The sequence below is a fragment of the Lycorma delicatula genome, chromosome 4 (assembly GCF_047948215.1).
Source record: "Lycorma delicatula isolate Av1 chromosome 4, ASM4794821v1, whole genome shotgun sequence".
NCBI classification, from domain to species: domain Eukaryota; kingdom Metazoa; phylum Arthropoda; class Insecta; order Hemiptera; family Fulgoridae; genus Lycorma; species Lycorma delicatula.
In genome coordinates this window covers 196,477,565-196,495,159 of record NC_134458.1, presented here as the reverse complement: position 1 = coordinate 196,495,159, position 17,595 = coordinate 196,477,565, and the positions used below count along the sequence as shown (strand labels likewise).

General features: G+C 37.3%; 1 protein-coding gene across 13 annotated transcripts in view; it reads left to right on the top strand.

Annotated features, from left to right (window-relative positions):
• LOC142324190 (uncharacterized) overlaps positions 1–17,595 on the top strand; it is a 444,097-nt gene that overhangs the window by 389,195 nt on the left and 37,307 nt on the right. For all 13 annotated transcript variants that reach the window (XM_075364941.1, XM_075364940.1, XM_075364943.1 and 10 more), the window contains one exon: positions 4,917–4,992. In XM_075364941.1, the coding sequence (XP_075221056.1) occupies positions 4,917–4,992 (76 nt within the window). The remainder of the gene's footprint in view (positions 1–4,916; positions 4,993–17,595) is intronic.

Here is a 17,595-nt window from a genome sequence, read left to right as displayed (position 1 = left end):
TGAATGTAAACTTGGCTTGAGTTATTTTGCTCTTGACTTATTTTTATTTTAACCATCTTTTGTGCATTTATTTAAATAACATAATTCTATGTATTCATATATTATGTTCTCCTGTCTTATTTTTTTATTCATCATTATCTGTCTTTCTTCTGTCATGTTCAGAAAAACCTTTGAACGTGACAGAATGGCTACTTGTTTTCACCTATGTACGAATGTGTACAATTTTGATAGTGTTTATCTGTTTTGTTTCTTCAAAAACTTTAAATTAATTTTAATCTGTATTTTAACATACAGTACTTTTTTTTATTTTTTTGGGTGATTATAACCTTTCTGGGTGTTAGTCCATTAAAATAGAAAAAAAAAAATTTCTTGATCCCTTCATCCTGGCAGTATTCTATGAACTTTAGTTACTGTGTCTATGTTGTGGAGAAACACTTATTGGTGTTATATTTGGAATAATGTGGGTGGTTGCACACATCTATGTGCTGGCAGTAAAAATTTCCTAACTGGGTGAAAGTTCTTTTTGAATAAAACCAGTCCTCTAAAGATAGAGAAAAATTATTGATGTGTTATTTGTTATTGTTATTTGAATTGTATTAGTAGTCATTCAAGGCCAATATTACCCTGTTAACATGGTCATTGAACATTAAGTATGTGTGTCTACATAAAATAGCCATTATAAACAAGGATTCTGTTTTTGCTAAGTGTTATATAAGTTTGGCACAGAAAATAAAAGGGTATTGTGTGGGTGTAATTACATCTCATGTCATTGGATTATAGTATTTGAACTTTATCCTACATCTATTTATTAAAATATGTTAGTTATATATGTTAGAATCACTTCATCATTATGAAGCATTGGAATTGATGAAATACGTTAATTTAATCCAAATTTAATAACCATTTTTTTACTGATGAATTTTTTATTTATTTGAATATTTATCGCATTTTATTTATACAAATATCTGTTTTAAAAAATTAATTAATGAAATATCAATGAAAAAATTTTAGACCCTGAGAATTGAATTCAGATTATTTGATTTACAGACATTTTGATTACTGTACTAGTTGACTGGAAATTGGTTAAAAACCATATTACTAAACATTTATTCTGGTAATGTCTTAATTCCTAGTTGGATTATTGTTTTGTTAGCTTTTGTGTGAATTAATAATAGATATTAATTTAAAAAATTTAAGTTCATGGAATTACTTCTTATGAAAAAGTTACTGTTCAGATCTAGTTTTTATAGTCAGTGAAAATTGGTTATTTAATACCTGGATCTTCATAGATCATGTTACCATTCTAATTATACATGCTTTATGAAACATAAGTTGAGAATGAGTAGTTGACAGTTATTAGCAATCATTATGCCATATTAAAGCTTGCATACTGCTGTAAATCATCAGTATGAGCAAGTCATGATGGAAGTTATTTTTTTTCTTTTTTTTTCTTTAGAATACACAAATTGAACTAATTTAATAGCTCATGTTATCTGATGATATTCTGTTAGGTCGCTTGGATAACTGCCACATAATAATGCATTATTCAAACCTAACATGTATTATGTGATTATGTACTCAAAATTTATAGAATTTTTAAATTCTAAGACTTTTGTTTGAATGTTAATATATACAGTGTTACTTTTCATTTTGGTGCAAATCTTTATACCAATGGTTTGATCATTTGTGCTTATAACTATAAATTGATTTCTCACATATATATTTTTTTTCCCCCCCATTTTTTTTGTACCTTCACATTTTTTATTTTTATAGCTTTTACTTTTGAATCACGATTTTTACATACTTCTTGATTTAACTCTTTCTTCAGTTTATGGGGTCTGTTTATAACTCTGTATTCTCTTTCCTCTTTCTCTATGTACTATACTTGGAAAATTTATTTTGGGTGATGATATCCTTGGTTTTTTAAGTTTTGCTTCAAAATTAATTTTTTCCCCTCAATTTACATCTATTATTGCATTGTGGTATTAGTTTTTTGGTGATAATAAATAATAACCTCTGTGATTGCTTGCCTGTAAAATAAAACTGATTGCCTCCGTACACTTCAACTGGAATTATTTTTTAAACTTCCCAAATTTGAATCATATAGGAACAACAAAATATAAAAATCTTAATTCATAAAAATTTTTTGGTTTTCTTTAAAATATTTGAAAATTAACAAGTGACATGTATAAAAAAAATATATATATATATTAAAAAACTATGGATCACAGACAATAATTTTAGATAGTCCTTGAGAAAAATAATAACAATCCATGTTCATCGCTGAACATGGATTGTGTTCAGAATCACCAAAACCATTTACAGAATTTAGACTTCATAAATAATTTACCATTATTTGAATGAAAAACTATGCAATCATTCATGCATAAAAGGGATTACGAACATATAATTATAAAAAATTAAGCAGCTGTTGTAAATTGATAGATTGTAAACAATTAGGTTAATTTACATTAAAGAACTATTTATTTATTCATTAATTAATTTCTATTAAACAGTGAGATTTCATAAAAGCTACTTAATTTAAAAAAAATGGTGTTATGTGAATATAATTTTTACATTCATTTGTTCTGTAGAAAGTCTTATTATTGGTGTCTTTGGCCAACATTTGCTTTTAACAAGATTATTACAGTTCAAAAATCGATCTCTTGATGAACATTTAAAGAGCTATAAAGTTTTCTTAGAGTTATTTCTTCTGGGTTCATTTTTATGCAATTTTACTGCCCAAGAAACTGTAATGTACTTTTCAAAATGTAGAGGCAAATTATTTGATGTAAATTATTACATTAAAAAAATAGTTAGTAGAATCTAAAATAAAGTTATATTATCATCATCCATCAAGGATTAGGCTTATTGGCCTGTTCTGTCATCCATCGCTTTCTTGGGCATCCTATATCTCTTCTTCCCATCTGTTTTGCATCTCCATACTTCAGAAGGAAGTCAGCAAAGTTGCATATGCATCAAATTATCACTCCACTTTTGACAATATTCCTTTAATGTATTCAATAGTGGAATCACACTCAGCAGTCTTCTTCTCCTCATTCCTTATTTGGTCTACTCGAGTACACCCTTAGACCGCTCTCAAAAACCTTATCCCAGCAGCTTGAATATGTGAGTCATCCCAATTCCACAAAACCCACACTTCACTATCATAAGTAAGAATAGGCATGGCCATTGTTTTGTAGAATCTTAACTGATTCTTCTGTCTGACCTGTTTCCCTAACATTCTGTGTATTAAACCACAGACTCCCCCAAATCGGCTAAGCTTCTTATCGACATCTGTATTTTTGTCATATGGTAGATCATAACCAAGATAATTAAAAACTCATACTTGTTTCAAGATCTGCTCTTCCAAGATTTTTTTCAAGCGTACTGGCCATTTACTTTTAAAAGCCACAATCTTTGATTTCATAGGTGAGATTTTCATACCCAGTTGCTTACTTGTTTGATTTAGGATATAAATTGCAAATTGTAACTTATTCTTGCTATCAAAAGTAATTACGGTATTGTCTGCAAACAATAAAGAATTTAAGAAAGTACCATAACAAAAACTAATGCCTGAGTCAACCTGATGTTTCCAAATCTTTAAGATTTTATCCACATAAATACTAAAAAGTGTTGGAGACATTGGACAACCTTGTTGCACTCCTTTATTGTTCTGTAATTCTCCCGTTATTTTATTTCCACTGTAAGAAATCACTATGGTTGCGTCAACATACATTCCAGCAATAGCTGCTACAAGATGTCTTGAATATCCATTTCTAAGCATTATATCCCATATTATGGGCCTCTGAACATTATCAAAAGCTTTTTCCCAGTCTATAAAAGTCATGTGAGTTTCATAGTTACTATGGTTTATTAATTTAGGATAAAACAAAAACTGCATCTATACATGACTGACCTTCGACGAAAACCCATTTGCTCTTCTCCAATCAAACAATCTATTATTGTTATTTATTTTTAAATGTACAATTTCACTATACCCTAAACAATGATGATTTCCTATCCCTTTTCAGTAATGTATAAACTTTTTATAATGACTAGTAGTAACATTATTGATATTGGAAACGAAGATTAAGAGATGAAGAATCTTGTTGGTTTATTTTCTTTGAGAACAGATGTTATTATCAAACCTGTCACATCTAATCGTATTTAAAATCACTGTTTATGAATTATGCATTAAAATAATGTTGTTTTATTATGTACTTGTAAATATTAAAGATAGTATCAATTATTTGATAATTTTTTCATTAATCAATAAATCATTTTTAATAATTTTTTATTCATAAACTCATTATAAACATAATTACATGTGAGTTTGTTTAAATGAAGAATATAATATTGATGAGTTTTACAGTGAAAAAGCTTCTTAATTACCTTTTTTTCCTGTTTAGCCTTCTGGAATCCACCGTCAGGTATTACTTCAGAGGATGAATCAATTACCTTCTTAATTACAGAGAAAACATTAACAGATTTAACAAATCTAATTGCTTCTGATGTAAATGATATTTAGGTTTAAATTTATTGTTATTATTGTGTTGGCAGGTCAATTAAGATTGAGTTAATTGCATTTAATTTTCGTATCTGTTTAAACATAAGTTTTTTAATGCTCCTTCAAACATTCTTGAAATGTTTGTTATTGAAATTACTGCTAGAATAGTATTGTTATTATTGTAACAGTAATCATTATTTTAAATATTCTAAAAAAATTTGATGTTTTTTCCTCATTTAATTCTGTTGTATTAATTTTTATTTTGTTTATTTTTATAATTTTTGTATGGTTTATAATAAAAATAAAAATAATAATAATTATTATTATTATTACTATATATATATATGTATAATATTTATAATGACTTTCTTATATTCTGCGGTAACTGGTTTTAATTATCTTACAGCTAGAGGACTGTTCAGACTACGAAGGCAGACGTAAAATCAGAGCTCGACTCCGTAACGTTATGGCAGAACACAAAGGTAAAGCTAGTTATTGGAATTTTAATATCTTTAATTACTATAAATTGATGTGTAATCATAAAAATAAAAATCTGTGACTTTATTATTTTATTATTATCAATTTTTTTTTGTGTTTTACGAGCATCGACTGCCAAGGTCATTAGCCCTCGTCACATTCTTAAAAAGAGGTTAGTATCACCATCAGGGTCGTCATATGTAAAGGTGTAAAGGGGCCTTAAATTTTTAATTAAAAACACAAAACATTAATCCACAATAATAAACAACACTTATGGGTTGTAAAGGGCCCCAATCTTAAAAATTTGAGAAAATAACACAAAGTACATAAATGGAAAATATAAGTCTTTACAATTCCATTATCTCCTTCTACGTGTCTCATTTAATTATTTAAGCACCCTCGGGGCGATCAGAACCGCCGTTAAGCAGCATATCAATCGCCCCAGGAGGCCGTGGCAGTTGACTCCCCCCTATAAACAGTCCCGTAGGACGTAACCCATCGGGGTTCTCTCAGCGTCATAAGAGCAACCTAACCACCTATTCAGGACAGCCAAAAAGCCCCTCAGCGGGGAGGCTGCCCTTCCCGGTTCGACCTACTTGGCTACAGGCATCCATTGCGCATACCCATAGCCTCACTCCCTCAGTCCATCCTTGAGAGTCCCCCATGCCATCATTGGACACACCCCTACTCCCTGCTCTTGCATGCAGGCGAGCCCGGGTGGCCTAGGCAAGAGGGCTACCTCCCGTCACTATACGTGCCACGCTTCGAGGGGTAGTTTTTATATATATAAAAACTACCCCTTAGGATTTGTTTAACACAGCTTTAAATTTTGATTTTTAAAAATTGGACTTTTAAGAAGTCCACTGGCGTGTAAATAAGCAACTATTTTTTCTTCATTTCCATTTTCCAAATCAGCAGCAATATCATTTCTTAGTCTAGTTTCGATTGAACCAATGCCTTATATAGTCTCAATAATATTTCTTTATCTGAACCCCAATTGATATTCGATAAACATTTGATAATGTTTAGAGCTTTTTTGCATCTGTCACTCAAGTCCTGTATATGTAATCCCAACTTAAGGGATTTATCCAATACCAGTCCTAAAAATCTCACATTATCCTTATATTGTGTTGGATTGTTGCCGATTGTCAAAATAGGACTTTGGTGAGGAATTCTCTTCCTACAGAAGTATACACAGTACGTTTTTTCTGGTGAAAATTGGAATCCATTATTCCTCGCAACCTCATTTAGAGCGTTAGTCGCTCGTTGTAATTTGTATTTCACCATAGCTGTCTTGTTGTTGGCATACACAATTGCCAAATCATTAACATAGACGCTTTTGCTGATTTCTACTGAATATCAGCAAAATCTTGAAATAGCTAATATCAATTTATTAATGGCGATCGTAAACAAGGTACCGTTCAACGGCGAACCTTGTGGTATGCCATTTTCTAAGCTTTTTTCAGATGAATATTCATTGTTGATGCATACTCGGAAAGTACGGTTATTCATATAGTTGCTGAGTAAAACTGGCAGATTGCCCCCATTCATGTAACTGGAGCATTATTCCATGTCGCCAGGTCATATCGAAAGCCTTCTGATTATCAAAGAAGACTCCGACACAATGTTTCCTTGTAATAAAGCTGTTGTATATAATGTTCTCGAAGTTGATCATTTGATCAGTGGTAGAATAGTATTGTCGAAAACCTGCTTGATGTGATGATATCAGGTTTTCTTTTTCTAAAAGCCAAACGAGTCGATTATTTATCATTTTTTCAAGTATTTTTCCCATAGCGCACGTCAAAGAATTAGGACGGTAGCTATTGGGATATGTCAAATTTTATCTTTCTTTGGTACTGGAACAATATGTGCTTTTTTCCACTGCTGCGGGTACATTCCATCCTGCCATATCTGATTATATAGTTCTAGCAATCTGCGTTTTGCAGTGGTATTCAGCTGCCTGATCATGTTATAATGGATTTCATCCGGACCAGCAGCTGTGTTGCCTGCTTTCTTCAACGCTTTCACGAATTCTTCCATTTTAAAGGGTACATTGTATGAGTAATTATACTCAGTTCTGAAATTTAGTAGACCTTCAAGTTCTGCTTTTTTCGTCCAAAAATCTTCATCATAGTTAGCCATTTTTCTGGCCTTCTTGAAGTGATTGGCTAATAACTCTGCAATTTCGTTTGAAGTGTCCTTAATTCCATCTTCATCTTGAAGGCTTGTTATGGGAGCAAAGTTTTTACGCCCACAAATCGTCTTCACTTTCCTCCAAACGTCCGATGCAGTAGTAGTTCTGACAATGGATGACACGTATTGCTGCCAGGATCGTTTCTTTGAATTTATCATAAGTCTTTTTGCATACGCCCTGTATTTTTAAAGGCAATTAGATTATCTACAATTGGATGTTTCTTAAAGGCGTTATATGCTCTTTTCTTTCTTTTTATAGCTTCAGTTATTTCATCGTTCCACCACGGAACGGGTCGCTTCGTAAGTTTCCTAGATGTTTTAGGAATATATCTCGATGCCGAATCAAGTATCGCATTAGTTATAGCGTTGTCATCGGCTCCGATAGCTCCAGTTGTTTCGGGGAGTATCGTCCTAGCTGTGAAGCTCGTCCAATCTGCCACGTCAAACAACCATCTTTTATGTTTTTAGGGATATGTTTTCCTTGTAACGTCAGTTACAATTTACACCGGGAAATGATTGCTTCCATGCAGATCCTCTAAAACATGGAAGGTATACCTCGGTGCTATCGATCCAGTTATGAGTGCTAGATCTATACAAGACGACGATCCATCTCTGACATTAAAAAAAGTTCCTGCTCCATCGTTTAAAAGAATAAGATCAGAATTCATCAGGAACCTTTCCAATTCTCTTCCGCGGGGATCTACTCGATCCGATTCCCAAACAGAATTATGAGCATTAAAATCACCCATCAGTAATACAGGTAGGGGAAGCTGAAAAATTAATCGTGCTATGTCATCCTCCTTCCAATCAAAATCCGGCAAGTATATAACTGCAGACCTGAAGCGGACGCTTCATTCTAATAGCGACCGCTTGTAGGTTTGTATTTAGATCAACTGCTTCGGCGGTAGCTCTAGTCGATGTTAATATGACTACTCCACCTCTAACTCTTATATTTGGCGGTTGATCTCGCCGAAATATATCATATCCTCTTAATTGAAAATTTTTATTTCGGCAGAAATGTGTTTCTTGTAGACATATACAAATTGGGTCTACATCATGTACCAAGCCTTGGAGCTCATGGATGTTTGAAAAACATCCATTAATGTTCCACTGTACAATCGAATCGCTAATTTTAAATTAACTTATGGTCTTGGTTTACCTTTCGACCACCCTTTTTTCCTTTTTTCTCCATATTACGAACAGCTTCGTGTTCGCGGAGAAAGTCGTAACCAGTAAAACTCCCGGCCATCGAATCTGAGACCACCAAAGCCGCAGACGACGACGAACATGGATCGGCGCTGGTTTCAGGCGCTGATTGTGAAGCGGAAACCTGGCCGACCCCCGACACGGGAATCGCACCAGTCACCGCCCCTGGATGAGGAGACACTTGCCCCCTGTGTGGTTTTTGTGACCTCTGTGGTTTAGAGGCCACCTCAATTGCAGGAGGCTTGGGAGCCTCCATAACAGACTGCGAAGCAGTCACTTTCTTCCGATCATCATCTAATATCTCTCTAAGACAGATGTGGCCTTCTGGCTTGGTGTCCGTTTTCTTCTGTTCAAGAGCAATTTTCTGTTTCGAAGATGTATCTTCAGGAGCTTGTACTAATATCTTTGGCTTGACAGGTTCTTTACTACTGAAAGGCTTCATTTTGTTTTCTATAATCCTTTCAATCATGCTAGCCAAAGTGGGCGCAAGTTTGTTGATAAGCTGACTTTCATCGACAGCAACTGGAGCAGAAGCAGGAACAGCAGCGCAGCCTGAGCATAAGTTGTTGTTGCTCTAGGTTTGCGGGCGTTTACTATCTTTTTAGCTTCAAGGTAGCTGATTTTCTGCAGGGTTTTTACTTTCTGCACAGCTACTTCATCTTTGTAGACAGGACAGCTTCTGGATCTACATGAATGCTGTCCTTTGCAATTGACACATGTAGGAGGCTCCTTACATGGCTCTCCTTCATGCACCTCATCACCGCACAAGCATATTTGCAGTCTTTCACATCTAAGAGCGGTGTGGCCAAAGTGTTGACACTTGAAGCATCTCATAGGCTGTGGGAAAAATGCCGGCGTATCCGTTCGATGAATTCCTGCTCTTACCTTCTCCAGCAAAGTTGGCCGGTTAAAAGTGAGGACATGAGAGGCTGAAGGTAGGACCTCGCCGTTGCTTCTCATGTTCAGTCTGCGACACTCTATTACTCCCTGAGGTGCCAATTCTTCAACTATTTCTTGCTCTGTACGATTTAGGATATCCCGACAGACCACAACACCCCTTGAGGTGTTGAGCGTGCCGTGGGGATCGACGCGTATAACAAAATCTCCAAACTTCTTGAGCCCTAGGATCTTCTGGGACTGAGCATCATTTATAGTCTCCACATGAAGTCCATTAAAGCTTTTCCTTATTTCCTTAACAGGGTCTCCAGCATATTTAGTTATTTCTCGAGCAACGAGAAAGGGACTCACCCTCGAGAAATTACCATCTTCCTTTGTAATAACCAAATACTTTGGTTTCGGCACGTTGCTCCTGAAAAAGGCTTTTTGGAAACTCTTTCCTTCCTCAACTTCTATTCGACGAGATTCCGCACTCTTTCTCCTTTCGCCTCAGATGAAACAGCTGGTTCTAGAAGAGTGTGTTTACGTGAACCCTCTGTCACGTTTGTTCAAGTTGTATGTCATTTAATCCCTTCTGTGGTAAGGCTAGCCGCCGGGGTACACCCCCACTCCAGGGCTACCAACCCTGGAGGTCCGTTCCGGTACGCCAGTGGAACCGGCATATGTCTCGCAGAGAGCGGATGCGCAGTCTCTGCACTGACTCCAGGCCCCTACAAACCGAGGTTTTCAGGGCTCCCATGCGCCGAAATACATCGGCACCTTAACTACATGCTTGCCATCTCGGGGTGGGGGGGGCATGTGAACAGCGAAAGGCCTCCGTTACACCTGCAGTTACTTCGACAGTGGCCGCCACATCGCCAGCTCTAAAGGTGGTATCAATCCATGTCCTTAATCGTTAAAATTTTCGTATCTGCCGGTGGCCGCAAAATCCAGTCCTTAAATACGGCCTATAGATGTAATTCGGCCGAAAAATTGGATCTCCGAGAAGAACACTCGGAGGCCCCGTTAGTCAGCTACATGTATTTTACGTAAGTACAGCTGTTGCCGCCCTGGACGTAGAACTTAGGTGTTGCGTTCCGGACGTGGGGGATTATCTACCTCAGGGCATTATTATTATTATTATTATTATTATTATTATTATTATTATCCCACACTTTCACAGCTTTTACTTTTGCCGGTGACATTCCTTAAACTCGGAGTAATTTATACCAACGAAATTAGGCTTGCTATTGTTGACTAAGTGCCTTCCGGGCAACATAGCAGGTGTCAATTATCACGCTCCTTTGCATTAGGGCGTGAGTCTTCCTCTGGATCTTCAGTTTTTCAAGATTGTTGTGCAAAGTAGATGGTATTATTCCCTCCGCAGACATAATTATTGGGATTATATAAACTTCTTTTTGATTCCACATTTCTTTAATTTCAAAAGCAAGATCTGAATATTTCTGCAGCTTCTCATTGTGTTTAGTGTTGTTGTTACTTGATGGGATGGCTACATCTATTAGGTATGTTACTTTTTCCAATTTATTAACTACTATTATACTCTGGCTTATTACAGTTGATAATATTTGCGTTGTTGCTCACCAAAAAGGAGGCTGGCTCATAAGTATAGTAGGGCCTTTTTTGAAACTCTAAATTGTATCTATTGCAGTGTTCTATGTGTACAATTTTTGCCACTTTGTTGTGCCTCCTGGTGTACTCCGTCGGAGCTAGAATTGGACAGCCAATGATTATATGGTCTGTTGTTTCATTGTGTTGCATACGTACAATTGCATACATTTTTTGTTGATATTTAAGAATAGCTCTTAAAATTTCTTGTTGCTACTACTTGGTCCTGTATGCTATATATAAACTCCTCCGTTTCAGAATGTAACTTTCCTTGCACAAGCCAATTATTTGAAGCTGCTTTGTCGACTCTTTCCTGCTCTAGACGGTGCCTATATCTCCCATGCAGCTCTTTTCTTCCCCATTCTAGGATTTTATCTACATTGCTCTCTTTCTTGTGTTATACGTTGTTAGTCCTGTTGGTTAGGTTTAATGGCGTATAGTTTTGGTCTGCCACTACGGTGGCTTGATAGAAGGGGTGTTGCCTGCTATGGAAGTAATCCCTTAAGTTGTCGTTCTGGCTGTAGCATAGATTTTTAATATCGAATACTCCTCTTCCACCTTCCTTTCTCGAGAGCGTGAATCTTTCTTTTGACGAGTGGATGTGGTGGAACATTTCTTGGTAGAATATTTTTCTAGTGAGTCTGTTCAACTCGTCTAACTCTGCTTCACTGTACTTTATTATACCTAACGCATACGTGAGTACTGGTACTGCAAATGTGTTCACTGCCTTCACTTTATTTCCCCCATTAAGTTACGATTTTAAAATTAATTTTAATCTCTTTTCATACGTTGGCTTTGTGCTCCAATTTTATCGTTTGATCGCATCCTCGGTACTTATACATGTCCTCTTCTTTCATTGCTTCTATGCTACCCTGTGCCTGCAGGTCGTAATTCTGCGCCTGGTGGAACTTTCCCTTCGCAATGGCGTTTATCTTGCATTTACTTATTTCCAGCTCCATTTTAATGTCTTCGTTGAACATTACGACAAGTTTGAGCTGTTGCTGCAGCTGATGTTCAGACCCTCCATAAATCTTTAAATCGTCCATATAGGTGTGCCAGTTTGTAATCTCCTGCTCGCGGTTTTATATTGTAACCATATCTTGCCTCCTTTATCATGCTTGAGAGCGGGTTGATAGCCATACAGAACCAGAGCGGGTTCAAGGTGCCCCCTTGAAATAGTCCTCTACTTACATTTATGGGTCCTGTTTGTATTTTTCTTGTTCTACTGTTTGCAATTATTATCGTGCTCCAAGCACTCATTGCATGCCTCAAGAATCGTCTTTTCATCAAACTTGATAGGTTTCTAAGATCTTCGTCAGTCACGAGTGCGGCACACTATCGAATGCCTTTTTATAGTCTACATAGGCCATCCACAGATTTCTTTTAGTGTATCAGGCTTGTTGCGTGGTAACTGTATTTATGATTATTTGTTCTTTGCTCCCCCTCGCGGCTTTTGGACATCCCCTCTGTTCCAAATGGAGGACTTTGTTGGTTTCCAGGTGCTTGTATATTTTGTTGGAAATAATTGCTGTCAATAATTTATATGTTGTCTGAAGGCATGTAATGGGTCTATATTGAGCTGGGTCTTTCATGATATTACTTTTAGGCAAAAGGAATGTTATCCCCTCTGTTAATCACTTAGGTGTATTCTCTGGATGTTCAATTATATCATTATATGCTTCTGCTAATATTGGGAGCGCTACACTTTAGCCAAACGTTATGAACTTTATCCGATCCTGGCGACTTCCAGTTCTGAACGTGCTTAACTTCTTCCCTCACATCGTTGAATGTGATCTTACTGTAATTCATTGTTTCGATGTTCCTCCATTTTTCATCTTCTGTTATCCAGGCGGGATTTTTATTATGTTCTGTGCTACTCGACAAGATGTGTTTGCAAAATTCTTCCAGTTGTTCTTGGGGTGGTAGTTCAGAGTTGCTGTTTTTCTCCTTTGACAATTTTCAGTAAAATAATCTCTCATTTTTTCAAAATTTTTATTTTCTTCTCTTCCTCTGTTTGACTTCTTTTATAGTCTCAATCGTGTTGTGAGGGCAGCTAGCTTTTGCTTTTTCATTTCTAATGCATAATCTGCACTTTTAAGTTCGTGCTTGCTAATCATTTTTTCCACCTCTTCTTTTATCCTTAATCTGACTTTTCCTTGCCTGTACGCTTCTAATTTTCCGACTTCTTTCCGTATCTTTTCTATTTTATTTTCAAGCCTTTGCTGCCAAGGTGGGTTAACATTTTTGTTCCCCGACTTTGATGTTGCTTTGAAGCAACTCGCAAAATATTTTTTGCGAGTTGCTTCTTACAACAGCTACCGCCCCACAGCAGATTAAGTTATTTATTTCTTCTAAACTTATTCTATTAGTTTCTGCCGCTTCTATTATTTCTGAGATTTTATGTTCGATTTATTTATTTACCATATGTATTAGTGCTGAGGTACTCTTTCGATACACCAATTTTGGTAATCGTGGTCGTTGAGAAGTGCCAGTCCATTGTATTCCATTAGGGATCTTTGGAATTCTTCTCGTACTCCTTCCACCGAGTCATTTTGATTTATATTTCTCAGCATATTCTGTGGAGACTGCTGACTAGCGTTTGTAGCGCGATCACTTATTGCATTCTCATTATCGCTGGTGTTATCGTCGACAATATTTGGTGTTCTTCTTCTCGGTTCTTGTGCTATTGATTGATCTTGCTCACTTTTTTGGTCCAATACTTCTCTGACTTCATTCTTTTTTTTCTCTAGCGTTTGCGTCGGGATCCGGTTGTTTTTCTCAATGACCCGCTTTTGGTCTGCAATTCGTTGTTCTGTTAGGTTTGAGTATTGCGGGAAATTATGTATGAACTGCTGATACAATGGCACCCTGTACCCTGTCATGTCGTTTTCCAATCTAGTTATTGTATAGTAACAGCGCATGATGTGCTCGTTCATTTCGTCTGTCCATTTTAAGCGCTGTCTGGGTTTTACAGTGACAGTGGTCGCAGGCATTGGCTGCGAAGCACTAGCAGTGGGCTCGGCATGACGATGTCGGCGCCGTTTTCTTCAAGTGGTGCAGCAGTAGTCGCTCTACGTGGCTCGATGCTACTGACTCCACAGAGGCCACGGGGGGCTGTCACGTATAGAATGAACAGGGACCAGCCCGTCCACATCCTTGTTCATCCATATTATCCGAGACTTTATTGTTACTCTCAATTTCCTTGGGTTACTGTGCATTTTGTACCTACTGCCAGGTAGTGATACCAGCCGATCCTAACATGGATTGCAGACGCTGACCAGACACCCGCTCACTCTGAGACAGACGTTGCCTGGTTTTTGTTTCTGTTTTGGTCCGCGGGGAGTATTTTATTTCCCCCTATCCGGCATATCTGCCGAGCGTTCCCCTATCTGCCAACTGGGGACGCGCCCGATGGAGGACAGGAAACCTCTGTTTATTATTATTATTCGCTGTCTACGATGGCTTGCTGAGGCTGAGATGCCTGAAGAATCTGTCTTGGTTGGGTACGCTGACGACGTTGCGCTACTTGTCGCAGACTGCGACGTGGAGCGCGCCCAACTGAGGCTCAGCCGAGCCATGCACAGAATCGGTGCCTGGCTGGACGACCATGGATTATCTCTAGCTCTCAGAAAAACAGAGATCGTGGTTCTAACGAAGAGGCGTACAGACACCCTTCTCTCCCTGAGGGTCGGGGTAGAGGTTGTCGAGACCAAGCCGGCCGCAAAGTACCTCGGTATGATGATTGACCGGAAACTCAGCTTTGAAGAGTCGCCGACAAAGCTGCGAGAGCCGTAACTGCTTTCAGCCGGCTCATGGCGAATGTCGGCGGACCGAAGGCAAGCAGACGGCGGTTGCTGATGTACACGGTACATTCCATCCTATTATACGGGTCGAAAGTGTGGGCCCAGGCATTAAGAACTGCAAGAAACCGGAAACGGCTCGCGCAGGTGCAACGCACCGCAGCCCTGCAAGTCGCTTCGGCGTATCGGACGGTCTCCGAGCCTGCAGTACTGGTGGTCGCCGGCGTCATACCCATTACTATTTTGGCAAGGGAGCGCCAGGTGATCTACAGGAGTCGATGGGCAGGCGAAGACCGGGAGATCATTGCCAACGAGGAACGCACTCGCACGTTCCTCGCATGGTAAGATACCTGGGACCACGAGACCACAGGACGATGGACCGCTAGGCTTATCCCTCTGATCAGACCGTGGACGGAGCGGCGGCATGGAAAGGTGAAGTACTACATGACCCAATTTTTAACGGGTCACGGGTACTTCCGCGCTTACCTCTATGTCATATGGAAAGCGCCGTCCCCCGACTGCCTCTATTGCCCCGGTGTTCGGGATAACGCTGAGCACACCTTTTTCAAATGTGCTCGATGGGCGGCAGATCGAGGGACACTAGAGGCGGATCTCGGAGAATGGCCCCCACAATGCGGTTGCGATGATGCTCCGTAATCTGAGCAGCTGGAAAAGTGTAGTCCGATTCGTCGGCAACATTCTCAGACCAAAAAGGTTGACCTGGATAGTCCTGAAAATTAGGTAGCACCTAATCTGGCTAGAATAGGAGGACTCGACCGGAAGTAATGTGTTAAACGGTCGAGTCCGGTAGAAAAGGGGATGGTTTTAGTCGGTAGTCTGCTGATAGTGATTGGATAATACCATCAGCGGGAGTCCAACACTCCGTGGGTAAATGCATTTCCACCTCCCTCCACAAAAGAAAAAAAAAATTATTGTTATTATGTAGATACTAGTTATCAGAGTGTATATGTACTGAGTTTTTTTTAATTAAAGTACAATAACATTGCACTATGAACAGCATAGATGAAGTCCTACGCAAGAACTATCGCATGAAAATAAACAAGAAGAAAACAAAAGTAATGAAATGTAGTAGAAATAACAAAGATGGACCACTGAATGTGAAAATAGGAGGAGAAAAGATTATGGAGGTAGAAGAATTTTGTTATTTGGGAAGTAGAATTACTAAAGATGAACGAAGCAGGAGCGATATAAAATGCCGAATAGCACAAACTAAACGAGCCTTCAGTAAGAAATATAATTTGTTTACATCAAAAATTAATTTAAATGTCAGGAAAAGATTTTTGAAAGTGTATGTTTGGAGTGTCGGTTTATATGGAAGTGAAACTTGGACAATCGGAGTATCTGAGAAGAAAAGATTAGAAGCTTTTGAAATGCGGTGCTATAGGAGAAAGTTAAAAATCAGACGGGTGGATAAAGTGACAAATGAAGAGATGTTGCGGCAAATAGATGAAGAAAGAAGCATTTGGAAAAATATAGTTAAAAGAAGAGACAGACTTATGGGCCACATACTAAGGCATCCTGGAATAGTCGCTTTAATATTGGATGGAGAGGTAGAAGGAAAAAATTGTGTAGGCAGGCCACGTTTGGAATATGTAAAACAAATTGTTAGGGATGTAGGATGTAGAGGGTATACTGAAATGAAACGACTAGCACTAGATAGGGAATCTTGGAGAGCTGCATCAAACCAGTCAAATGACTGAAGACAAAAAAAAAATCATTGCACTGACTTTAGTAAATTATTAAAAAACTAAATATATATGAAAGTATTCAAAACCTAAATTTAAATACTCTAAACGCATAAATGAAAAAATATATTTTCTGAATTATGTAAGAATTATATTTTATTAACTAATAGATATTATTTTGCAAGGGGATATCCTGATCTGTAATGGGAGTTGCAGCTCTCCTGGTGAACTGATTACCCTTCCTCCCACATCCACATTCCTGTACATATTCCACCTAAAGTATTGGTGTTTGCCCAACTCATTGATATGTGTCAGCACTTCTGGGAAAAAGCTGCTTGTTTTTGGTGGAGATTTTTTGATGACCTTAACTATGTGCTTGATTAAGGGTTGTTTCTGGGGGTACTGCAATAAGCCCAACTTATTTAGGTGGCTGTTAATTAAAGCCAGGCCTTGACACTTTCGTTAATAATAATAATGTAAAAAAGTTCTTGAGTAAATAATGTTTTGGCAGAGTATATTGCTAAAAACATCTTCAAGGCCTTTTGCTTGTTTTCCTAAAGATATTTTTATATGTACCTTCTAAAACCACTTTTGGTGTTTATTTTATTGTGTAATTTTACATCAGTAATGTTAAAATATTTGTTGACTATAAATTTAATATTATTTTAATAATTTTGTTTTTATAACTAAAGTTATTTTGAGAGTTATGTATGCATATTAGATATCTTGTAGTTATAATATTTGTTAGTATACTGAAAGTGTTTGTAATTATTTATATGCATTAATGACACTATTCCAATCTTGATTAATTGCAGTCTCATCCACTTGTGTTTATAGAAGTTTAGTATATAGAGTAATATATCGTTACATGTAAAGAAATTCTTTCCAGTTTACATTTTTTAAATAAACTCTTTTATGAAAAATATTTTGGGATTTATCAGTTATCTATTTATTTCTTCTAGTAACAATAGGTTGAATTGTCCAATTTCTAGAAAATTTGATGATCCCTATTACTATAAATCTCGTATTACTTTATTTTACTAACTCAGATGATCTATCTCTCCTCTGTAGGTGGTAGCAGAGCAGCTATCAGTGTCTGAGTTTTTAAAAGTATTTCTCATAAAACATGGATGAAATGCATTATATCTATAAAAGTTAGTAGCATTTCTGCTTCTAGTGACCAGTAGCTATTTAGATCATG